Raw genomic sequence first — 26,860 nt, forward strand, 5'->3', positions numbered from 1 at the left:
TCTGTGGCAGAGTTGGTAATTTAACCCAGGTCTGCTGAAAGCTGAACTAGTCTTTTCATGAACCGAGACTTATTTTGTGTGGAATGAGGTGCTGGGATGAGTGGGTATGTGTGCACCATCCAGACCATTTCAGCACAGAATTAGCCTTACTAATTGCTTGCCCTTCTTCCTTAATTGAGTATTTACTTAACATTTGACCTCCTTTGTTGGCTTTCCCTAGGAATTCAGTGCAGCTCTTTATTCAGGCAGAATTCCCTTTATACCAGTTATGCTCACTCGGGAACAGGGCCAGCAGCTCTTACCCAGGCTAAACCATGGCCATTTAGACAAAGGGAAGATTTTTCCCATCCTTGCCATTAGGTGTTTTACATGCACTTTGAGAGTTTTGGTTCAGTGAGGACAACAGCAGTATCCTGGGGAAAAAAAGGTTTGTTTTCATAAATGACAGAGGTTTGTTGTTAAGTTCAGCAGAGATGAGAGAAAAACACATCAGGAATTGTATAGAAAACTCTTATTCTCTAGAGATATTTTTCCAGTGTCACAGAGTCGGGGAGCTTGAAGCACCCTGCTGTATGGATGCTGGCTTGATGCAGACAGGCAGTGTGAGTGCAGATGAGATCTGACTGCCACTTCCTGTTGCTGTGTCTTTTAGGAAGAGACTTTTATTTCCAATCCCTTTGCTTTTAAAGCTTCAGAGTCTCACCTTCCCGACAGGGGCAGCTTCCTGGCATTATGGACTTGAGTGATGCTTCTTGTCTCTCTCAAAGAAGTTGCTGGTGCTGCTGTGGTTTTGAATGATAAAGAAGGAAGACCCTGGGGCGGTAAATGCCTCTGCAGGTTTGCAAACTTCCACAGATGAGCAGTCAGTGTTTGCAACTTAAACTACCATGAAAGGACAACAGGAAGAGAATGATTTTTTTTTTTTTTTTTTTAGGAATAGCATCATATTATATTTTTCTCTGAGCAGATAATTTATTCAAGGAGTGACAGATTGTCTAGTCTGTCTGAGGCACTGGCCTGCGACTCGGATATAGCTGTGGTTGCCACAGATTCCCTTTGCTGTCAATATGTAGTGTATCCAGGCATAAAATGAACCATCAGACCACATCTCAGAGGTGCTGTGTTAGGTTTGAATGGCCAAGATGAGAAACCTTGAAAGGCTATTGCCTGCACCTGATTCACATATGCTCTTAAGGCTTTGGTCTGCAAGGCTTTAATTCAGCACGCTGTATTAGCACTAAATTTGTATCTATATGACCAGTAAGATATTAATAGCCCACATAGCAAGTGTCTTTTGGAGCAAGTGTAGGCTTTCCTGTTTGAATCAGCCAAGTAATTGATCCTGGAATACAGGCACAGGAAAATGCTTGAAAACCAGATGTGAAAGGCTGGAGATTACTCTGAAAGGTCAAGCATACAAGAATGTAAAATTTACTTAGCGAAATAGTGCAGGAAGGAAATGTCCTAGAAACAAAGTATCCCATGTTATCAGAAAGGTTTTTTCCAGCGCCAAGAGAAACAACAGAAAATCGTGAACAGAGAAGCAGTTTTTTCGGGAGTCTGACACTGAAAAAGTGAGTCTGCAGTTTGCGGCCTCTTCCTGATATGTAGCAAAACTTCTGGCAGAGCTCCATAGAGCTGCAGATCTCTGTCAAATCCCTTTGTAAGTCTCACTTCTCCTGCTGAGTGCTGCTGCTTGTGAGAAGCTTCACCAATGGTGAAAAGGGCTTGCTATTAATTGGCTTGTCCTCGCTGCTGATCCTGCATGCGGACCAGAAGGTATTGAGGTCAATGGAAAGGTTCCTGTTCACTTCGTCGAGCTTTGGCCCTGCACCACAGCTGGCCTGCGCAGGGTTGCACTTGTGTTACTGTGCATCCATCCTGGCTGTTTGCCTCCCACTGTGTCCCAAGAGTCATGATTGTCCCTGGAATATGGTCTGTCTGCTAAGTGCCCCCCCCACCAGGGCAGTCAAGGCTTGGTGAGGACCTCTTAACCCACAGGAGGTTTGGCTGTCTTCCTCTGGTGCTGACACTGAAGGCACTGGTGAGGTGGGCAGCACTTGCTTAGTTCCCAGCCCATGGCATCCTCCCCAGCGAGCAGGCCTACAATGAGCCTTTGGTTTTGTGCAGCTTTAGGCTGAGATTTGTTGGTGGAAAGCTTTCAGAGTAGAAGTCTGCAGCTTCTCCTGTACTCAGCACTTGCCGTTCATCTTCCTGAGTCCTGTGTTCACCCACATTCCGTAAAATTAATAGTAACAAGGACACAAACATTACATTCTAATATTTCTTCCCTTTGTATGAATGTTACCTTCTGTTTCTTTGGCATGAAGATTGACCTCTGGCTAGTGTTAATGCTACCATTCAATGGAGTACCATTCAGTGTGCACTGTGCTCTAAGATTCTTCTTTTGTTTATTATTATTTGTTCATTTTTTATCCCAGACAAAGCGTGTGCTAGGGTAGCAGCCTTCAAAAGACCTTGCCATCATTAACTGCAAGTGTGGCAGTAATTCAGTTATTGCACCTTTCCAGAATTCTCACCAGTGCAGCAGTGTAAATAAACAGGGACCAGTGAGACACATGATGGGAGCCAGAAGCAATTTAGCCACAAGAATTTATCATCAAGATACAAAACACCCCGGAGCAGGGGAATTGCCTCCTTTGCCATCTCATTGCTCTCTGACTGCTGGCCAGATAGATGGTGCCCTTTTTTTTCAGTGACAAAATGTTCCTTTTTGCGGAGCCTGCCTTCTTCCCCTGATCTCATTGCTGGATGCAAAGTACATGAAAGAGCTGCGTTGGTGCTGTTCCAAGAGACATGGAGCCTCCCTGTATGCAGGGAGGGTTCAGCAGGAGACCAAAGATATCTGCACAGAGTGATATATCGTGCAGGCTCTGGTTTGGTGGCTGTGTTTTGAGAGGCATTTGCAAGGCTTTCCTGATGGTCTCTTTAAAGTGAAATTCCTACTACAGTGAAGAGCAAAACCATTTTGGAAACTCTGAGCACGAAATATTGTGTCCTGTTCTGTGGCTCCTCGTCCCATCTAAGTCTGCAAAGCAATGGAGGTGATGAACTCTTGTTTCATGAGATGTGTGGAAAGGTACCCTTTGTGTGCAAGTTTGGAACAACAGTCTGTTCCAGTGTTTCTGGACTCTAGGATGACAGACGGTCCAAAACCAAGAGTGCACTGGACAAAAACACACAGCTGCTGAGACCAACAAGTATGAAGGTTCAAAACAGGTGTCTTTCTAATTCTCAACACTCACTTTTTTCCTGGTCCTGCCTAATGAGACTTTGACAAACATGGCTGTAAAGAGTTTGTTCTGGACCAATGAAGGTGGAGTATGTCCTGTAGTATAGGGAGTCCTGACTGCTGGACCATATCTGAATGATGGTGGCCACTGGAAAGTGATATCCATCTGGAAAAGGTTAAAGTCCTGGTATGAGACCAGGATGATTTAAGTCCCACATCATAATGATGCCTTCCAGGATCTCTCAAATAAGGGACTAAGTGTTGTTTGCCAAGGTTTAATAATTTATTGCAAAAGCACTTTTCAGAGTTAAATACCTCCCTGTGGTTTTGGTGATTTATAGATTTTATGGCTATTAAGTTCTTCTAGCATGACTTTCATTGTATAATATAGTAGAAGTGGTTTCTGCATCAAGTCCATTGCTTCTGGCTTTGTTCAAGGTCAGGTTCAGTATGGTGCTAAGGGAGCCGTTTCCCCCTCCTATTTACCTCCGTCCCCTTGATAACCTTGTCTGGTGTTATATGAGCTTTTAATGTTGTGATGGCTCTATGGATGCCTCACTGCCTCTGTACCCTCCTCACTGCTTCCTTACCCGGGCAGAACTTGGTCATTTAATAAAAATGCATCAATTTGTGAGAAATGTGAATTCACACCTAGAAAGAACAGCAAGGCTGAGCTATCATCAGGTGCAACGTTTCATTGTGACTCAACTTAGATATATGTACTTGAATGTCAGTTGCCCTGTTCTGTATCACCTTTCATCCAAACTGCTCCCAGAACACCACGCAGCATCTCCAGGATGACTTTCACATTTCTCACATTTGGCAGGCCGTGCAGCTCCAGCCCACCGTGGTACGCAGAGAACTGTCAAGAACTGTCCAGCTGGTGGGAGACACAGTGCAGTTTTTCCAGGACATTGTGTTTGTCTCTGGTCCCTCCAAGAGTCAGCGTTGGCAGGATGCCCATCTCTGTATTATCTGTATGTCTGGCCCGTGAGGTTGTTATTTCTACTCTTACAAAAAGGGCATGGATCCTGTCCAAACCAGTACGATTAAGAGATATGGCAGCTGCTGGCTATTCAGCAGGTTGGTCTGCAAGGTGAGGTACTGCAGTGGGAGTAGAAGTGCCTCCCTGCTGTTACTGAGGCACCAGCACTGCCTTTTGGCATCAGCTGATTTTTCTTTTAGTGTTTTCCCTGATATATTGACCAAGCTGCAGCCCTGAGGCTCCCTACCTCCTGGAGTTAGAGTCTTCATAAAGAGATTTTAAGAAAATATGCAGAAAAAGACACCCAGTCCATGAAGACATTGGGCATAATCAGTCCATCAGCCCTGTCTGTGGGGAGCCCTCATATGCCAGGCCACAGTCAGCAGTGTCAGATAGACACTGTTGTTGCTATGCAGATGTAAAAATGTCCATCTGTTTAACCTCAGATGGTTACAAACCATGAAACTGTCTACTTTACTCCACAGTGAGGAAACCGACTACGCACTGCCTGGCGAAGATTCCTTTATTGATCTAGTCCAGTGAAAAGTGTTCTCAGAAGGCTTCTTTTTTTTCTTTTCAGGCTCTCAGCATCCCACCTCATGTTTCATACATCTGCCTTTGCTACAGGGCTTCACTGAGCCTTATCACTGAAGGGTAAATTACATCCTTGTTACTGTAACAAGTGTCTTCTGAGCACTTGCAGATAACGCACATCAGAAATTGTACCCCTGGAAGTGCACGAAGAGTAACCTGTGGTTTCTTCTGGCTGGTATGTGTCTAGCTGTTAGTGGTGGACTCGCTTCTCAGATCCAACACTGCAGTGAAATGCAACTGGGTGAGGGCTTTGCAGTATAAATCTATTGTAATTCCTGCATTCTCCTACCTCTTGATTGTAACTCTTATAAGACATCTTTATGTTGGAGGAAAAGAGATACAAGCACAGTTTTGGCAGGTTGAGAGAGGGCGGCAGCAGCAGAAGCTCTGAGTATTTGAGAGAAATTGCAATGTGAAAAGTCTGGCAAATACACAGTAATCAGTTTTTGCCTACTTAGGGATTTCACAGGGGATCAATAAATTGTCAAGAATGTTTAAACTGGTTACTGTGAAGTGAAGAAGAGCCTGTGAACTGAAAGGCCAAGAAGGGAGTGTAAGTGCCTACTCTGATTTTTAAAGGGACTCAGCTAGTTTAGGAATGTTTTACTGTATGTGTTATACCTGGAATTGGGGTGAGGTGTGGTGAAAAGGATAAACCAGGCCACTCTCCTCTTGTATAGATGCTCCAAAGCAGAACTGCAGAGTCTTATTGGCAGTGGGTAGGGGAAGTTCTACACCAGAAGTAATAATTTGAGCTCCAGTGATCAATTCTCACCTTATTTCTGGGGGTCCATCTCAGGAGAAGCTCTCCTGATTCACTGTAAACAGTTTCTGTTGTTTTTTTTACAGTGAAAGGATTAGTTGGTTTTGCTTTCCAAGCAATTTATTTTCACTGTCTGGGACTATGTTGTCATAATACCTAAAGGGAACATATATTAGCTGGAAAAATACCTAAAGGGAATGTATATTAGCTGGTTTGATTTTAATGTGGGGAAAAATGAATTCACATATTGATACACAAAGCATCAACAGATATAAAAAATAAATCAACATATACCACTGAGAGATTATAAATACGTGCACACTGGCAGAAAATGCAAGCTACATCCCTACTAAAAGCTGGTTGAAAAAGGCAGCAGTAGAAATAAGCAAGGCCAAAGCAGTAACTTCTTAAAAGGCTTTAGGAGGAAACAATTTGACACAATGGGAACAGACCTGTGATCTTCTGTGCTGCGCATACAGGCATGAACAGTCACAGTCCCACATATAGGTGTACAGAAATGCCTCTCTAATGACTATTATCTTGATTAACAGCTGGACTGGGATCTTGTTTACCTGAGCCTGTGAGATGTGATTTTTCTGCTGATGGGAGTCATCACAGAACAACTCTTACCTTTCCTGGTGTAGACTAAAGAGTAGTGTGAGCACAGGGCTAGTGAGTACCAGCTGAATCTCTGGCTCGTGAAGTGCTGTATTGTTACTGTTCGTTACTGGTTCTGTGGTGGGGCTTGCTCCCTTGTGCACAAGAGGAAAGTTAGATGGGGTGGTGTCTCTGTTCAGCTAAAAAGCAAGGTGCTGTAGCCAGCTGGTGTACTCTGTGGGGTGATCCCAGGAACAGCACACCTGATGCACACTGACCGAGGTGCACAGTATATCAACAGGGGCACACATACACACTAATACCCTGATTCCATACACAGTGATGCCATAGCCCAGCTCATATTGCTGCTCAGGAGGGTAGGGTTTTTCCATTAGCCAAATCTCTGTTTCAGAATCTGCTGTTCCTGCTTAGTCCCTGGGCCCAGCACTCTTTACTGTCCATCTGTTTCTGGATAAGAAGAGAGGGTAAAATCACAGGCCAGCAGAGAAAATTACCTTTGTGTCAGATATTATCTTTTCAATAGTGTGTACAGTAAGCTGAGATTACTGGGTCTAGTCCCTCACTGAGATCCTTATAATACCAATTCTAATTGATAACAGTTGAATTGGGCACACTTCTAAACCACAGAAGTACAATTCCGTTGTAGCTGTGCACCTTTATTTCCTTTCTCTTTGTATTAGGCTTTGGATCTTGCTTCCATTCAGCCTTCTAACCATTAAGTAGTACTAATATCAAGCAGACTGTAATGGCTAATAAGGATGCAAAGTATAGGAAATACTGTAACATGAAGCACCCTTGTACAGCTTCTAAGGCTGGAAACAGCATGCATTTTCTATGCACACAGCCTTTGTATTTCATATATCCCTTTCTACACAAAAATGCTGGCTAATTATCATTCCTTCTAATGTCTTTCCCAGTGTAGATCAAAGAGCAATGTGGATTTCTATGGGTGATTTTATGCAGTGAGAATTTCCTCCTTTGCAGTTTGAATGATGTATTTCTGTATAGGGAAATTGCTCATGACATGGGAACGGGAGGTATGAGATGGCTTTTGGGCTATTACATTTCTGGGAGCTGGCAGTTGCAACAAGGCACTGTGGAATTAGAAAAGATTAACACCACTGGCTGTATGAGTGCTATGGTCAGGAATGTGCCTGCTTGTGCGAGCTGGTGCAGCAAGGGCTCTCTCCTTGCCTCAGCCCCTGGTAGCTTTGCTCTTGGTGGGGTTCGTTGCTATCCTCTCTCAGCATTAGCAGTCCTGACTTGTTCTCTGCCACCGCTGTCACAGCCTGCTTATCTGTGCTTCCCTTGTCTTGACGTCAGAGGAGTCAGCTGCTGTTCAAACCTGTCAACCTCATTTCATATTTGGTAATTATCCCACTATAGCGAGTAGTACTAACTGCACATTTCCTCCTCTGTTTCTTCAGGGAAGGACGTCATCTCCCAGCCACGCTTTTCTGAAAGGTTAAGCATCTTTCTCTTCAACTAAGTGGAATATTGTTCCTTTAATCATACCTTTCTGCCTGATGTTCGTCATCTTAACTAACGTGTGTCTCCCTGTGCTGGATTCATCCAATACTCATTTCTCCCATGATTTGTGTCAAAGCATTAATTTGCTGTGAAATTTCTTTCATTCAATTTAATTTCAGGACTGCTGCTCAAGCATTTGCATTTGAGCTCAGAACTCAAGACCTACATTTCATCCTCTGTATCTGTGAGCACACAAAAAGCTGACCACATTCCCTTTTAACAGCTGGGCTCAAAACCGATTTCAGGGGACCAGGCTGAGAGCGCTGAGGGTGCCCAAATTGTGCTGTCCTGGGCAGGTCTCTTGCTGGCTCTCAGACCACCATCTAAATTGTTTTTGAAAGTAAATGTTGTGTGTGAAACGCAGTCTGTGTTCTGATTGTGTATTATTTTGTTAGTTTTATGCATTAAGGAGAGAAAATAACAATGAAAGCACACAGTCAAGAGAAGTGACTGTAGGTATAATACTTGCTTTGTATCTTTGAGGCCAGAAATCCAACCTGCTGACAGGTTGCTGACAAAACTAGGTGATAAGATATCTCAGGAGTCTGCCACTGCACTTTTAGCCATGTTTTTGACCCGAATCAGAGATGAACAAATGGAGTGCCATCATATGGCAGGCAGAAAAGTGCCATGTTCTGATTTTGCATAAACTGTGCAGTCTGGAGCCATTGCCTGGATTTCAGCACAAGCCTGGAGCACACTTGTAGCAGTGGCACTAGCTTTAGGCTCTAGTTTGGTGTATTTTCTGCAGCTTCTGTTTGGCTTTGGGCACCATGTTTTCAGAGGTATAGGGGATGTCTGAGCTGCACGCTGTGACCTACCTACCAGCCATGGTTCAGTCTTGCTCTGTTCTACCCAACCTCTCCAGCTTATTCCTGCCAGTCTTTGGTATTTTGTTTGTTCTTTGCATATGATAACACCTCAATTAAAATGTGACTGCACGTGTCAGCAAGGAAGGCGCTGAGAAAGTGTTGGCTGATGAGCTGGCACTGTGTGCCCCACCTCTCTTTCCAGTTTTACTTCAAAAAATGATAATTATTCCTGGAGTAGATCTCATTTGGCTGATGTCTTACAACTGGAACCCATGAAAACCATTATTCTGTGTAAGTTCCCTTTATGTACTGACGAGAACTATCACACACACCACAAGCTGCAAAGAGTAAGAATATTTTCTCTGAAAATGAATCCATGCTGCATCACTTGTAGATAAGCCTAATGTTACTCAAACATTTTCCTTCTTGTTCTCTTAAGGCAAAGTATGCTGCACCCACATGACCAATTGCCTGCTGCATCTCTTGAGATCTAACTATTTTATGCTATGTTTGACTTAGGCTAACGAATGAGACAATAATGGGCTGTGCTTCATTTCAGCTTGTCACAGCTTTTGCTAACAGTCTTGTTTTCCAGGAAGCCTTGGTTTCAGTTCTGGTAGAAGTGGAGAAGAAGTTGTTAATGCAGCCCTGCTTATTTTAGCAAGTGAGTGAATCAGTGGTTTTAGGAAAACAGTTCAACGTGTTAACCCTTTGTTTCCAGACCAACACAAAAAAAAATCACTGTAGAGTGAACAGATGGCTCTGGCATATTTTTAGCCTTATTCTCTGTTCCCATGGTATTCCAAACTGTGTGGGATTCCCCATAGACTGTTGTAAGATTGGTGGGCCCAGCCAAATGCCTTGTTTTGCAACACAGCATCAGAGGGAAGGAGGGAAACGGAATCCTGTTCAAATCAGCTCTGTTTAAGTAACTTTAAATGAGAGGTTCTCACATATGGGATGATGGATGGTGGGGGAGTCTGTAGAGAGATGTTGGTCTTACGATTCTGGTGCTTGCTCATTGCCAGCTGTTACATTGCATTAGGAGGAACAAAATAAATGAGAAATACTGTTCTAGTGGTATTGTCTGTATAAGCAGTCAATGCATCTAAAGGTGTAGATTGCGGAGCAAAAACTCACCAGGATTTTGGTTGTCTCTGGATTACAGATAGGATGGGGGAAAGTAGTTTCTGTAGCTGTGAACAGTCTCTTTGGGACATGTACTCCAAGGAAGTTCTGAAAACTTCTTAATTCCAGGCAATGATCCTTTCTCAGGTGTGGTCAGATTCAGAGCTATTCATGTGCACCCTGTTTCAAAGTTTATTGGTTAGTCTCTGTGGTCATAAGATGTTTTTTTCGTAAGTAGAGACATTAGCCAGTGAGGGATATGGTGTAAGAGAAGGGATTCCTTAGGTGTAATAACTTCTGGGTCTCAGCTATGGTTAGAAATCCTAATTGTAAGGATGTTAACTACAAAATCGGGTTTGTGGTATCACAAGAATTGTATTTGTTGTTATCCCAAACTCGGTTTGTGTCATCACGGGTATTAAAGACTGCAAGTGATTTCTCAATAGAGAACAGTAGTCATAGCATCAATTTTCCTGGACTGCCTGGATTTCTGTTATACACACACATTCATTGAAGTTCATCGAGTATTATGTTCTCCTAATAGCTTATTTGCATATTAGAATGTTTTAAACAAATCCATCCCTAATGTGTTCTCTCTGGGCAGTACCGTATGGCTCAATCTTTTACTGTTAGAAGATTGTAAAATGCTATTTGACAGAATAACAAAACATGATGATGATAAGGGTCTGCCCAGTGGGGCAAGTTTTCATTGCAACACAGTAGAGTTTAGAAATACCTGTGTATTGATTCGGGCCAAATCATTAGCATGTCTGATGTTCTGTGTAGATTCAAGCAGATGTATTACGAGGTGACAGACACCAGTCCATAGTGTTGAGAAATTAGGAAGCATACTGTAGTGTGCAAGTGAGACAGAGTAAAAAACCCAACAACCTACACATGGACCAGCTTGGTGCAGATTCCATTGCTGTCTGTGGTATCATCACCTTTATAGTGCCCCTTTAATGTTGTTTAAGTATTGCCATAGTCATTTTAAAGAAGGGATGCCAAACCAGATGAAGTCATTTGCTGGTAACAGCATGCTACTGGTAAACTTGCAGCTCTGCCCCCCATGCCACAGTCCCATGGTCACTGGAAATCATGTCTTTCCCCAGCAGCATGGATCTCCCAGTCTAGACAGTTAAACCATCCTGCCCTGGAGGCCATGATATGAATCCCGTAGCTCCTTCCCTCACTCCCATGACCTGAGAAGAGGCAGTTAACTAGCCTTCTCTCTGTTTGTCACTTCTGGAAAATGCTCCAAAGTTTTTCCACCAGGAGCAGGCAAGTGCAGCTCAGCAGATGCAGAGCACTTGCTGTCCTTGCATTTCTAAAGGATAGCCGCTGACCTGTGTGCGTGCTGCAGATCTGCAGTGCTCCGCCATTCCTGTTTCAGTAGTTCAACTGCATTCCCCATCTGTCTCCCATATGAGTCGAGGTAATGCTTACGCAGGGCATTAATAACACATGAACACTAGAAGCTTCCCTTTTTCCTTTGAATGCGTTCAACCACCTGCAATGCCTCTGAAACCACCTCTTTCTCTCTGTGGTTTTATAATTCACTGATACATTTCACACACTCAGCAAAATGCCACATCATGGATGTTTTCTCCATCTGGGTAACTGGTGGGTATTTTTCTCCCATTGAACCCAAGGCCCCATGTACCCAGATCATATTTGAAAGAAGATGCAATTCCATGTGTTGATGCTAAACCCAGGAAAGCCAGTGAGTAGACTCCCTTGAATTTGATCAGATTTTTTGCATTGGAGCCACTAGTAGATTATGGATTTGACAGATTCAGGAGTTTGCTCGAAGTGAAGGCCAAGACTGTTTGACAAATTTGCATACGTCATTTAAGATACAGTCCCAAAATCTGCCTTTCAGCTGGTAAATCAGGTGTCCCCAGTTAAAGCAGAAACTGAAACAATAGTTTCTGGTTACTGAAAACTTACAGACAAGCTAGCTTTCAGGCTTGAAGCCTGCTGATAACGAACCAAGGGGCAATGATGCTTGAAATCAAAACTCAAAGCAAATTCAAAGCCTTTGTTTCCAGCAATGATGTATGTTCCTGGATGTTTTGGGACCAGACAGCAGCTGATGGAAATTCATGATGCTGTTTGCAATGGTATGAATTATTTACAATACAGCCTGCTAGAACTGAATGGCAAGGGCAGGCTGTTTGTTGGATTGTGATTCCAGAGTGCTGGCCTTCCATGCCTTACACGTATGACTAGGAACATGCTGCTTCATGTGCTTTAGGGTCAGGTTCAGGGAGAGCATCAGGTCATCTAGTGTGATGTCCCAGAATGGTGACAGAACCGCTTTTAACCCACTTACTCTAAGCTAGGTAAATCTTCCAGGTGTATCTTGTTGTCTTCTCAAAAGGCTTCAGATGAGGGAGTCATCGTTTTTTCATAGTTCGAGGCCAGTCCTGTTTTACAGTTCTTATGGGTCAATGGCCATGCTGATTAAAAATTGTGCCTTGTTTTTATTTTCGGTTTGTTCAGTTTTAATTTGCAGCTAATTGTTCTTTATGTCTTTCCTCTGCTAGACTAGAGAGTCCTTTAGAACCTGCAATTTCCTGCTTGCAGAAGTCTTTATACCTAGTAACAAATCACCACTTGGTCTCTCTTGCCAAATTAAACAGAGAAAACTCTCTTTATGTTTGGTTGCATAAGGCATTTCCACAGCACTTGAATGTTATGTCAGTTCTCTGCAACCTGTCTGGATTTTCAGCATCTCTTATTAAAGTGGGTACCATAACTGTGTTAGTGTTGTTTTCTCCCATGCAATGTAAAATAATTTCCCTTATTTTGCTTCCCTTCCCAGAATTGCCAGAATATCAGAGAAGCCTCAATTCTTCTCCCCTGCATTGATAAATCCCAGCTCATCAAAAGACACTCCTCCTCTCTGTAGATGTGTTACTCCTTTTCCTTCTCTTTTGTATTCTTTTCTGTTTTGTGACCTTGCCTGGCAGTGCTTAAGACTTATTCTGTCTGTATAGGCTTCACTTATGAAGCTATCCAGAGGAGTGTGAGACTGTATGCATTATTGTTATTTATCAGCCTGTCATCTGCAAATTTCATCATCATGGTTTTTATATTTACTTCCAGTCTGTGGATGCAAACCCCAAATAGCTTCAGGGAAGGACCAATCCTACCAAATCCCAATAGAGACACTGGTATCCCACACTAATGGGTCTCCTGAGCATGCCATTAGTCTGTGCATCTCTGATATGGCAGGTTGTTTTTAGTAGTAGCCCTTTAGAAGAGGAAACTAATAAACAGCTAGATTCATCATTTAGGAGGTTTATATAAGCAAGGAAACAGCAAAGCCTATATCTAGTGTTGTCTGTAAGGAGGCAAGGTGAAAAATTGCTGGTGTCTAGATGGCTGCAGCCAGCTGTAGAGTTGAAGCAATGGAGGACCAGGACCTGAAGAGCAAAGGGAATAACAGTCTGGGGAGGGAGAGGGAGGGTGGCAAGGAATTACTGAGCCACAGCAGCAAGAGTCCCTGTTACTTTGTTATTTAAGGCCCTAGACTGAGACCAGGGATGAAACAAACAGCCCTGTGCAACTGTGAGGGTGACTTACTGAAGAGGACCCTGACTGAAGCGCTCTTAACATCCTGGACTGTATGGATGCTAAAAGGGCCTGAACCCAGGGGCTGGCTAAAGAGCTGGGGGTGGGTCTCAGCACACATGGTGGTCACATTGCCTGGCACTGCTCAGCTGGCACTAGTCCTGCCTCTGCATTTCATACCGTGAAGGTGTAAACTTATGCCTCTTCCCCAGATGTGAAAAAGGCCAGTCTGTTAAAATCAGGGTGAGTGCACTTCTGCTGCTCCCTGGATAAATCACATGGGAACCGCTCTAATTCCACCCTGCAGCATTTACATACTTAATGTCCTTTTGCTGTTTTTTGAGGTTTCTCACAAATGCTCCTGCTTCAGGAGACCCCGCCCAAATGTCGTTGCCGCAGCACAGCCTGACCTTTCCTGCAAGCGCTTGTCTTGCCATTCTCACAGCTCCCAGGTGTTCCCTGCTTGCACTTCAGGGTGAGATGTACTCACAGACTCCTGCAGTATGAAGGCGTACTGCTGAGATAAGTTGTTTATTTCAAATGGCATCTTCTGGCTGTGACATGGATCCTGCTGTAAGATTTCAGTGGATGGAGCCAGTGTCGGGTCCCTCAGAACTCAATTACATCTAAATCTAACAAATTTTCTTTGTGTTAACAAAATCTCTTCTGTGCTGGTCAGTTTTTGAAGAAAATTAAGTAAGGTCAGTAGAGGTCTGAGTTTCTTCTTGCCTGGAAATGGAAGCAGGATTTTGTTCCAGTCAGAAAATCTTTACTGGAAAAAAATACCTAGCTGTTTTGGCAGCATCAGTAGGAGAGCTGGCCAGGAGTCCTCAGAGGGTTCCTTGGCTGGGAGGTGCCTCTGTATTGAACTCACTTGCAAGAAAAGATTGGCTTCAATAAATCTCTTATGAAGTTTGTCAGTGACCTGTCCTCTTCTCTCCTCTTCCTCCACTCCCTCTGCTACAAAAATCTTTTCTCTTCTTCTCTTAACAGTCATTCAGATGCCTAGTCATGTAGACCGTGTGGTCATACTCCTAGGTACTGTGGGTCCTAGGATAGCAGGTGTGCTCAGTGATGCTGGAAAGGGAATTCACTTGAGTCAAGGCTAACAAATGTTCCCCTTGCCTCTAGTTAGAGCAGCAGATTGAAGTGACTTCACTCCCCTGCACACCTTGGTATGTGCCTGTGACTGGCTCCTTGCTCTGTTTTGAGCAGTGTCCGAGATAGTCACAGGTTCCTGTTTTGCATCCTTGGCAGGATCATAGAATCATAGAATGGTTTAGGTTGGAAAGGACCTTGAAGATCATCAAGTTCCAACCCCCCTGCCATAGGCAGGGACACCTCCCACTACACCAGGTTGCCCAAGGCCACATCCAGCCTGGCCTTGAACACCTCCAGGGATGAGGCCTCAACAACCTCTCTGGGCAACCTGTTCCAGTGCCTTACCACCCTCAAAGTGAAAAATTTCTTCCTAATGTTTAATCTAAATCTGCCCTCTTCCAGTTTAAAACCATTCCCTCTTGTCCTGTCGCTACATGCCCATGTAAAAAGCCTTCCCCAGCTCTCCTGTAGACCTCCTTTAGGTTCTGGAAGGCCACAATAAGATCTCCCGGGAGCCTTCTCTTCTCCAGGCTGAACAGCCCCAACTCTTTCAACCTCTCCTCATAAGGGAGGTGCTCCAGCCCTCGGATTATCCTTGTGGCTCTCCTCTGGACATGCTCCAGCAGGTCCATGTCCTTCTTATGTTGGGGACTCCAGAGCTGGATGCAGTACTCCAGGTGGGGTCTCATGAGAGTGGAGTAGAGGGGCAGAATCACCTCCTTTAACCTGCTGGCCACAGTTATGATGCAGCCCAGGATACGGTTGGCCTTCTGGGCTGCGATGGCACACTGCTGGCTCGTGTTGAGCTTCTCATCAATCAGCACACCCAAGTCCTTCTCCTCAGGGCTGCTCTCCAGCCATTCCCTGCCGAGCCTGTATTTGTGCTTGGGATTGCCCTGACCCAGATGTAGGACCTTGCTCTTGGCCTTGTTGAACTGCATGAAGTTGGCTTGCACCCACCTCTGCAGCCTGTCCAGGTCCCTCTGGATGGCATCCCTCCCCTCCAGCGTGTCTACCTCGCCAAAGAGCTTGATATCATCGGCAAACTTGCTGAGGGTGCACTCGACCCCACTGTCCATGTTGCTGACAAAGATGTTGAACAGTACAGGTCCCAGTACCGACCCCTGAGGAACGCCACTTGTCACTTGTCTCCACTTGGACATTGAGCTGTTGACCGTAACTCTTTGAGTGCGACCGTCCAGCCAGTTCTTTATCTACCGAGTGGTCCATTTGTCGAATCCATGTCTCTTCAATTTAGAGACCAGGATATCATGTGGGACAGTGTCAAACACTTTGCACAAGTCCAGGTAGATGACATCAGTTGATCTTCCCTGGATGGTGAGTGCTTCCTTTGATTTAGGTGTGAATTTTGTCCCAGGCAGTATGGCTGTGGAGGACTCTTTACAAGGCACTCTGGATTTCCTTTCTGCAGTGAAGGCTGGGTCTGTCCCCATATCTGATGTTCTCGTGTGGGCGCAGGAGGGGACCTTTCATACCTTCACCTGGAGGTATGGTGGGAGATAGAAAGTTCTCTTCTGCAGTGAATTCAGAGACACTTTTAAGTGTGTCTCTAGCTAACATAGCGAGAAACTTTGGGCTAAAAACTGAGGAAACACATTTCCTAGTTGCCGAGTTGGGTGACTTTTGCAAAACTCAAATCTTTTCCTCATAGCCAAATAGCACCAAAATCGAAAAAGTTATATTGTTTCAGCAAGTTCTCTGCCTCTGCCTGCTTCACTCCTCTTGTAAGAATTAAACAAAATGACTAGATGGAGTTCAAAGAAAAATGCCTTCATTCCCTTGTAGTTTTTAGGACACTTTGAATTCAGTACAAACACCAGGTCTTCTGAAAACTTAAGACTTAAGGTTGTATGGCAGGGCACCATCTGAAACTCCTGTTGAAGGAAGTGAGCAAAGGACAACACAGCAGACACTATCTGTGGGCACAAAAATAGCCCAGTGCATCTGGATTTAAAACCCTTGCAGATAAATTTTTTAGCAACACCTGGGCTGACTGTGGGGTTTTGCCTTGGCTTCGCTGACACCAGGATTTCATCTCTGCTCTCCTGTGTCTGGACTCAGCCGTGTTATCAATTCTGGCATCCAGCAGACGGTTCTGCAGCAGCCTGGGTCTCTAAGTGTTAAGCCTTTTGACTTAGTTACTGGTCTCTCTTCTTTCCTGGGTAGGGTTTAGTATAGCAGATTTTCTACTGAGACTCTGTTCATTGTGTTCAGTCTCTGTATAGGGCTGGGTTGTAAATGATTTATTCATAGCTATAGAACTGAGAATCCAGCCCTTCCTGGTTCCTGACCTACGCCAGCCTGCTTACCTACAAAGCGTGTGCCACAAAGTCTCAGCCGTTTACTTCGGTGCTGCATCCAGAACTTCTATTTTGAACCAGAGGCTCTTTGGTGGAAGAATATTCTGCCTCACTTTATTGTCCACTGCTTTGTACTGCTAATTCCTGCTCATTAATATGCATCTCTGCCTTGGTCAGTTTTGATTTCAAAGTTGTTTCTTCACACTGAACCTTGTCCCTTTATTTTCATTGTAGAGACTCTTTAAAGTGTTCCTAGCCTACTCTTATGTGTCAGAAAGCAGCAGGGGGGCAAACATATCTGCAGAACAGTCAGTATAGCTGGGAAACCCAACAGAGAGCAGGCAAATGCTTTGGCTGAAGTGACCTGTTATTACAATGGAGAAATATGTTTGCATTGAAAGGATAATCACCCATTCATCCAAGCAGTTAAACAATAGAGACAGAGGGTTTGGTTTTCTCTGATTGTTTCCCAAAGCAAAAATTATTTATGTCTTCTCTCTGAGACTACTGGATGTCTACTGAAGGGTTCATTAGAGAGACCCTTGCAACTGCCAAAAGAAGCGGCTACATTATTGAGCCTACAGTTAATTTTTTTCTGTCCTTGTCCTCTTCCTACAATGAAGAACTAGTTTGCTATCCAGACCTTGTTCATGCTGTCCCACATGGTGGGGAACTACTCTATGCAGCAATGCGGAGGAAAGTGTCGGTCCCCAGCCCAAAACACTGTCTCTAGCTCATTGTGATGGCTCATGATGTTAAAACTCTGGAGCACACGGTATATTCCCTGTGCTGCCTATAGGTATCACAGCAATCACTTGGTCATTTCAGCACTGAATTATGGCTGCAGTTGGTTTTGCAGTCCTGTGCCCCTTGCCGTGGGACCAGCAGAGGAGGCAGAGCCCAGCACTGCCTGGAGGTGCAGGGGGCTCAGGAGTCTGATTGTGCCCAGGACTGGCGCAGCCTGTGTATTCCACGTATTCAAAAACAGGCTGCCTTGCCCGTTCCATTAACAAGGCTGAAAGGCTGCTGCTTCCTCATTTGCTAGCAGGCTACTCTAGCTGTAAGCCCAGGGGGCTGTTAACTGGAAAAAAAGGCTTCGATGTCCTGCAGCCTGGCAGTTAGGCTGAGAAGCCCTTACCGTTTCCCAAGGCAATAAATAAGCATTAGAACTTCTGGTTAATTGCTGGGAGCCAACCCCTTCTGAGAAAGAGGAGGATAGGACATTATTTCTCTACAAAGTGAAGCAGAAAGATGGTTGACATAATATGGACAGCAGAGAAGATTTAGGGGTATCTGTGATGGCATAGTTTATTTGACCACAGCTTTAAATTGAGCTTAATTTCACATAATGCCTTCAGTCTGGAATTAATTAGCAAGAGCTTCTTGCCTTGTCCCAGAAAGCTACTGGTACAAATGATCATGCACTACAGGCTTAAAACTGTGTGCAAATATGCAGTGATTTATGTACAATACATGTGTGTAAATTAACGCACAAACTCTATGCAAGCTTCCACCTAAATGTAGTCCCAGTTGATCAAAATCTTTGTAGTCCCTGACCTGGGACTGTGTTGTTTAGCACTAGCTGAAGATGTGAGCACTAGTGACACAAATTCCATCAGGCTGTTCTGTAAGTTGATCATCTCCTGCACTGATGTCAGTTATTTGCATTATAAAATCTAATTGAAAACCTGCAAAATTAGATTTAGGGGAAGCTGAAGACTGAAGCACTTTGCTCAGGTGATAACTTAATTTAGTGTTAAGACATTGCTTAGACCTAAATGTGAACGTATCCTGTGTTCCTCCATAATACACACACCCAGGGATATAACACCGTATTTAATTTGATTAAAAAATGTAATTGTATACAGCTGAGCAACTGATAGACTAAAATCATTGGATCAACTTTGAGAAACAAACCTTATGTGCCAGATTCACTGGGAACACCCAGTGACACTACTGTGTTATAGCACAATATTAAATGGTGTAGAGGCTTCCCAGCTGGCTGCAGGAATTTGTACATTAAAACCTAAAACATGATTTGTTGCCTCTTAGCAAGAGAGCTACAGGAAATAGGATTCTCTAAAGCAACCCTGCAAGCATCTGAAATAGTATTTACTTACATTACAATGACGGGAGCTTGCCATTTGTCAAAGAGAGTTACAGGCTGATCTTGTAACCTAGAAGACTGGTATCTGATTAGATTTTGTTGCTGTATCCATAAGGGGACAGATGCTTAGCTAGTGGCCACACCAAGGTCTTCATCAAAGCCTCTGGAGCCGGGCTGAGTTACACCAGCTGACACATCTGCTGCGTATTTAAGCTACTACAGTGGTGAGGAAGATTTTCAGCTGTAAAATCTTGCTGCTCCCAGCTTCAATAGCCTGTTTGATTATATTGCTTTGAATGCACCCAAACATTGTTTGAAGAAAGGAATTTCTGCCACATCTTCATCTTTCTGTAACAGGTGTTTTGTTCGTGAGAGTGAGCAGGAATAACACTGACCCAGCTTTCCCATATCAAGTGTGTCTCTACTTAATTGGTTTCAGTAAGGATTTCCAGCTAGTCTTGTACGCATTCAATGCACACTACAGTTTCTGGTGAAGTGGCTGTGTTTTCGAAACAGAAACATGTCTTCTGCTGTTATAAATTAGTGGGGCTACAGTGATTGCTTGTGACAACAGATGTGGGAATTTGATCATGAGTCACACGATAGTTGACAGCTGGGCTTTGCTGCCCGGCTGGCAGGACTTGAGTTGTTGAAGCCTTCTGCAGTAAGGAAGTTTTAAGATTTCTAACTTGTCATGGGCTCTGAACTCATCATATAGCTCCTTATTGGCTCTGCCTACATGAACTGATTTTTTTCCTCAGAAAAGGAGAGGGTAAAGGATTCAGTGTAATGATCAAATTGTTCCTTTCTCATTCAACACAGAATTTTGCATGTGAGTAAAAATTTTGTCATTTTCTCATCCAGACTTGCTTGTTCTAAATGAGGCCTTTGGCTGATCATGGCATTTATTGGCACAAAGAGAATTTATAAGCACTGAGAGAATCTGAAGGAAGAAGTGTCATGCGCACACATTAGTGCATTATCTGCAGGGCTTTAAGAAACTGCTAGGGTTTTGCTAGTGTGTTAAAAAAAAAAAAAAAGCCAGAAAATTGAGAAAGTGGGTCATCTGGATTCATTTGCTGCATATCTTTCCAGCTGAGCTTTTGTTGCTGCTCAGACTGACATATCTGAGCACACATTGTAGTCACCAGGATTGTGCAGCATCCTACGTGCCTGCTGTCCTTGCCTCCTACACTCTCCTTGTTTATTCTCCAGGGTGTCTGGAGGGCCCAGATCAAGGTCAGAGTTGTGCTGCAGCTGACTGTGAGCTTGCTTACGAGCAGCGAGAGGCTGTCTCTGCCTCAGTGAGGGTACCTGCTAGGTACAACAGGCAAAGGCACAGGGACATGAGGGGACTTTATAGAATGTCATGCAGCATATTTATCACAGAGAGGAGAACAGCCAGCTGTGGTGTCCCAGCACTGTGCCCACATCCCTGGACTGTTCTGCCTCTCTCCTTATTCTTCTTCAGCTACTTGTTTCTTAGTTCCTTTATTCTCAACCGCACAACTCACAACAGCCTGCCCAGTCTAGGCTGCTTTTCTCCCTCCTCCCCAAAACCCTCCTGAAAAGTCTGTGAGGTCTTCTGGGGCAAATGCCAATTTGTTGCCTGTGTTTAAATTTGGTGTAATCTCATTTTATGATGAGTAGTGATGAGAAAGACTGAACTGTGAGGCTAAGATTATAAGCGATAAGTACATTGCTTGTTTGCACAGCATACTGAACAGAATCATTCTCTCTCTTATCACATGAATCTTTTTGTGTTGTTAATATACTTCTGTTTTCCTATACAAAACTTACATTCTCTGCTTTGGCAAGGAAGTTTTGTTTGATCTGAAGTGCCCAATGAGTTTTCTGTCCTATAGTCTGGATTCTTCAGGGAATGAGGCTGCTATGGGTTGTGCACATCTTTGCTCTGTCCTTTCTCCTTCCCTGGTAGCTTTTGATAAGAGGTATGGTGATCATTAAGGTTTTATGCTCCTATGAGCTGCATACACAGCAAGGGCTCCTAGGGAAGCAGATTCTGTTAGCACCCTGCTCTAGGATGAGATGCTAGGTCACAGATTCACCCCTTATTAAACTCTTGAGATCCACATAGGAGAGTATTAATGTGTCCCAGCTGTGGAGATTTTGGTCAGAGTACCCGCTTTACTTGGTACCAGATAATCCAACTAAAAGAAATGATTTGTCCTTGCAGAACGATTTGTTGGCTGATTCAAGTGAATATCACAGATATTCTTCCACTTGGGGTCTTTGTGAAAGACACAGACCAACTGAACAACAGATGATACAGCAAGCTCAGTACATATTTTATGATCTTTTCTTTTAGGTGGAAAAGCTGGCAAAGTACTTGGACCCAAATGATTTGGGAAGAATCAATTTTAAGGACTTCTGTCATGGAGTTTTTGCTATCAAAGGTACGTGCATATTTCTTAAAAATAATCCACTTCAGTTCCACTAATGTTTCTCAGGTTGCAGAAAATGTAATGATCAAAGACATCCTCTCTTTATTTAGACTGTGGTTATTTGTAGTGACAGTAGGGCAACTCTGGGAACAAAGCCAGTATATTTTTCCTTTTTGTGCATCTTATGTATCAATGGTGAGCAATCCTAGAGTTCCTACATCTACAATTGCTTATGTATTGGTTTACTGATAGTTTTTCAGAACAAATGTGATGTGGTTTGAAGACAAATGTAACAGAAGAAAGAGTGCCTTTGTGGTTAGCAGGCAGCGCCAAAGTGATACTTCCAGGTTCTCATCTGGTTCTGCTGTTGATTCACCTAAGGAAGTTAAAGCCTTTGGGCTTTAGTTTCTCTACTAGGAAATTTAAGACTATTATTCTCTTCTTGAGGTATCTGCAAGGTATAGTTAATTCATGTTTTCAAAGTACTTGGGGACATGTATTGGAATGAAAAGGGTTAATTACAGGTTGGCCATACAAGCCCTGGAGATAGAGACCAGGTAAATCAAACCATCTCCTTTGCAAGGAAACACAGTCCTTGACGGAAAATGTAGACATTATTATGCTTTATAGCTTAGCCAAAGGGCAACGAAGCAAACAGTGAAGAGATACTTCAGCCGTTTTGCTGCTGTTTATTTTTCTAGCTTGCCATAGCCTGTCCTTTTCCGGACATGTTGTATGTCCTTAATAAAGTGCCAGAGTGCTGTCACAGCCCAGAGGCTTTACTTCAGGAACAGGGTGAATGTCACAGCGATAGTAGTGTGATTGCAGGAAAGCCTCTGGAGATTCTGCTATGATGGGGTTATTACGAAGCCATAATGATGCAAGAACGTAACACCACAGCAATTTTAATTAAAGTTTACGGCAGCCGAGGACAGTGTATAATTATGTAAAATTACAGTGAGAAGCTGCTCTCAGTCCATGTTCGTGGGCACACCTTCCAAGGTGACACTGATGTGTTTGAAGAGAATGCAATAGAAAACCCAGAGGGAAAGTTAATACATTAGTGTATAGACACTAAAGTCTATACTAGAGGTTTTCCTTGTCCAGGACATGTAGCAAACTGGGTTTGGGGTTAAATAAGATACAAGCTCTGTAAATAATCTGGTAGTCCTCTATAATTCACCTTCTAAAGATGCACACAAATGCACAAAATATGATCAGGAAGGGACAGACTGACCCAGAAGAACATCTCTTCTGTAATAACTGTGCCCTTGTTCACAGTGGGCAGTACCCTCAGCGAAGGAGTGGGCAGCTACATTTCCTTTACTGTGAGGGACAGTGTGTGCATATTGACAGTTACCAGAAAGTAATGATGCCTTGGAAGTTTTCATCCTTGCTCACCTTGTGGGAACTGATTCATATATTCATATCCTAAAGTCTAGTCCTGCTGAATCAAACTAGATTCATGACATGACTGAATCAAACTCTCTAGAATACTTTGTACTCCAACTTTATGAATAGCTTAAAGCCCTTATGTGGAACATTTTGCAGATAGTGTCCAAATCATATACTTGAAGGATATTAGTATGTATATGTGAACAGATACAGAGAAATCATCCAATTCTGCAGCATCACCTCGAGCTCTCTTAGTGCATCATTAGCATTGTCAACAGTTACACAGTGTCAGTGCCAAACATATAATTGCATGAGCAGTTTTATCTGTTTCTGATAAGACATTGTTATTCATGCTTTCACAGCATCTCTTTAGAAAAGCTGGTTCTATTGCTTACCTCACAGCACGGAAGTTTTATAGCTCTTTAGGTACCAGCCATAGTTTTCTTAAAAATTAAATTGGTCATATTAAACTTCGGAAAGGGTATGTCTACTTTGCAGAATGGAAAGCCTCCACCATGTTGTTACCTCTCACTTTTCAGTGCAGCCACATCCCAGGGGTAGCAGCAGGATTGTTATTGAACAAAAGCAATTTGTCTTGGCAGCAACAGATTATAAATATGATTCTTTGACATCTCAGCCTCTTGTGATTGCTTGGGGCAATCAGATTAATAGAGCAAAATGAGATTCTACTGTAAATCCAGTGGGTTTTTTTCAGTAATGGAGTATGAAGCTGTGTTATTCTTAGCACTAGAAGCCAAATGTTTAAATTCAAGCCTTACTATCCTAATGCCTTGCTGTATTTCTCGTTTATGAGACTTCAAATTCATTTGTCTCATAGATGCTTGCCTTTTATAGTATGCTGAAGAAATGCTTTGCTGGACAGAGGTGATATAGTGGGTTTTTTGGTAGTTCAGTGCCTTGAATTTGTTTAAAGCATGAGGTTTGAAGCATCTAGAACAACAGATTCAAATATCAGTGGTAAAGAACTGACCTCTGATGATGTCAGTTTGAGCATTTCCGATCCAGGTATGGATTTCAGCAAAAAAATAAATGTTGGAACCTGAAAAAATCCCAAACATCGGAGTGTTCAGTGTCTGCTCTGTAACTGGTTGGAAGCAGCTCTCCCTGCAAGGAGAAACCCCAAAACCTGGATCTAAAACCTGCAGCTTGGCCTCTGTCTTCCATAAACCAGGGCATTGTTCATTCTTGCATGGTACAAATGAAAAGTGTTGTTTTCCTTTAGAAGTGGACATCATAAGAGTCATGTACCTCCACAGCAGCTGCTGGGACTATCAGGTGGAAAAGACAATTAATCCTCAGTGGCTGAGTAGCAGGAACTGTGGGGAAGGATATGCTGAGGAGCCTCACTAACAGCAGGGACCTTTGGAAGTGATGGAGAGGACTTACTTAACCAGAGGTATCTATGCTAGAGGGGAGAAGTATGTTGGAGGAACTCATTCCCACTGTGTCTCTGGGGTGGAATACTGGACAGGCAGGGTGCTTTCTATGTATGGAAAGCTTTGCTTATTTTTGCTGGTCCTTTGTGGATTAAAGGACTTTGCTTCAGCATCTGTGCTGAGCCCCTGCTGTCTCGGCTGCTTTCCCCACACAGTTGGGCTCTGCCAGAGCCAGGGACAGGCTAGCCATCAAATTTAAAGCTGTGCAGCAATGTCATTGGAATGCCAGAATATGAAGGTTTTACTGCTGCTGAAGCTGCCCTCTCTATTTGCTCACTGCATGGCTTTATTTCTAATAACTGCATCAGTCTGGAGAGCAACTGCCATGAAATAACACCTATACTCTCTTACCTAACATCTACGTCAAAGCCAGTATAGCCTAAGAAGTGGCACTGCTTAGAGACTTATATGAGCAGCCAGAACATCACTCATAGGCTGAATTCCCATTGATTTCAGCAGGGTCAGCATGGGATCCATTACTGTTTGCTCAGTGGAACCAGTGACTGTTTTTGCTGTACTGAATTTATTGTACTGATCCAGTAAATATTTTCTGCCACTTGTAATACTTAAAGGCTTGAGTGGAACTGTTATTTCTAATGTGCTATGCAGGCTGGTAGGTTCCACAGTCAGACGCGTTTGCAGAACCAGGCTCTTGGTATGTTTAGCAGGCTCTAATTAAGTCTGACCTGTTCCTTCTATTTTAGGATTTCTGTTGTCTTTCCAATAGTCTCTCTGCTTTGATATTCCACTTAAAAAAACCCAAACCCTGACAGATAAAGGGTGAGCTCCCCCTGCTGACCTTAGTGTTTCAGCTCACAGATATGAGAGGGTACAGCACGAATACAAATTAATACATAATTAAAAGATAAGGGCAAATGTACTCTGACTTTGTAGCTTATTTTAACCATGAAAACAACACTGACCACTGTGTACTAATTAGAGGGTAATGGCTTTCATAATGGGAGAGGCTGAGCTATGTTAGCACAGAGCATTTCTGTAATATGAATCTTTGTGTTTTAGCAGAATCACTGTTTATTCAGATGAAATCGTACAGACTGTTTTTCTCCTGAAGCAAGAGAGCCTTTTCCTCATCTTGTACAGAAGTTTTAAGGACATTTAAGTTATGCTCTGTTACGATATTTGAAAATGGAGAGTTGTAGGATCTCCTTCATATTCACTAATGGTGTGGAAGAACCACAGTTGTGAATTTATATGCTTCCCCACCTGCAGCAATAGCAACCTTTGAATCTTCAAAATAATAACACAGACCGTTATGTGCCTTCAAAAATCCATCTCTGTGCTTCCCTGGTTCTTTAGGCATCTAATTACTGCACTGGGCTGGAAAGCTTCTAGAAGCAGTCTTTATGTGAGCAGATAAAAGTTAAAAAGTAAATCTGTTTCTCCATGAGTTCGTAGCAATTTTGATGAAAATTCCAAGAATACAGATGTGCCCAAAGCTTTAAAGGAATGTTCAGAAAGTGAAGTTGGCTGTTCTGGTAGCTCAGACTGTGACAGGTTGTCTGGACTGTGAAAGAATACAAAAATAATATAGTATGAAATTTGATGGTTTTTTTAAAAACAAAATTTTCCAAAGCAGAATATTTCTGGCCTTATGTTTCACTGGAGTTTTTGATTTTTTATTTGTGTTTATAGTCTGATTCAGATGCTCCAAACAAACATATTTCTCATAAAACCAGTGCCGAGTTTTAACCATCTCTTTTAACTAACTTTAAAATCTAATTTGCAGTCCCATAGCTGAGAATAGTACTGTACCAGCTTTGCCCTGAATATCCAGTATGGAGTAAGAGATGGATACGTTGCAGTCATGTAAGAGGAGTTGATCTTTATTTGCCAGACACCAGTATTTGTGATATATACTGAGACCTAAGACCAGGACAGCTGCACTAGCACAGGAATTTCAATAAAGCATTTCAGAAAACCTTAAAGTCTTGATGAATCCATTTAGGCTCATAGTTATAGATCTCAAACTTCACAGTATGCCATAACTGGAGATGATTTGATGAATCTATCCATTCTTTTGAGAAAACTTATTGACAGGAGCAGTACTTGGGATGGCTCCAAGGTGAAGGACTGTCACGTAAATGTGAAGAACTGAGCTCTCCTGTTGTAAATTACACTATAGCTGTTTAATGAACTGAAGTTGGTTACTCTTAAAAGTACTTCAGAGTTTTCTAAGACTCAACTAAATTTTACTAAACACAGCCTGAAACCATAAATTAGTCTAATACACCATTAAAGATCCAAGGGTAGATAAAGTAAAAAGCTATTGCTCTTAGGAAAAATGCCAGTAACCAACTCCACTCAATTAGGTAACCAGATTTGATTTCCTGTAGTATTAAAATTGCTTAATTGCCTGTGAAAATTGCCTGATGCGGTATGGGTTAAATCTCCTTCTTGGAGCATTTGCAGGAAATCGCTTTGCTACAATTGTGTTTATTTGTGGTCAGAATGTCTGTTTGCAAATTGACTGTTTGTTAGGGTGTGAAAACCATTTTTTTTTTTAAATGAAACTGAAGGTAAAATTATCTTGTAAGAGAAGTTACGTCTGGCATCCTGAGCAACCTGAAAAAAGTTGAAGGTTATGTCTTCCCCTTCAGTGACTTGTAAAACACTTTCATCATCGTTGCTTAGGACTAAAGATGATCTTGTCCTGCCTCTGCACAGCCAGCACTGTGTTTTGAGAGTTTACTAGTCTTAGCTGGGTATTTTAAAGAAAGAAAAAATCTTAACTGGCTGTTTTCACAAAAAGAAAGGATAAATGATGTGGTGGTTTTGGTGCTACTTAGAATTC

General features: G+C 42.9%; 1 protein-coding gene across 1 annotated transcript in view; it reads left to right on the top strand.

Moving 5' to 3' along the window:
- Positions 1-26,860, top strand: part of RAB11FIP4 (RAB11 family interacting protein 4) — a gene marked incomplete at its 5' end in the record, with an annotated part of 128,189 nt that overhangs the window by 24,304 nt on the left and 77,025 nt on the right. The window contains one exon of the mRNA XM_082492406.1: positions 21,121-21,208. Within this exon, the coding sequence (XP_082348532.1) occupies positions 21,121-21,208 (88 nt within the window). The remainder of the gene's footprint in view (positions 1-21,120; positions 21,209-26,860) is intronic.

This window comes from Vanellus vanellus, assembly GCF_965231255.1.
Source record: "Vanellus vanellus genome assembly, chromosome: 17".
Taxonomy (NCBI): domain Eukaryota; kingdom Metazoa; phylum Chordata; class Aves; order Charadriiformes; family Charadriidae; genus Vanellus; species Vanellus vanellus.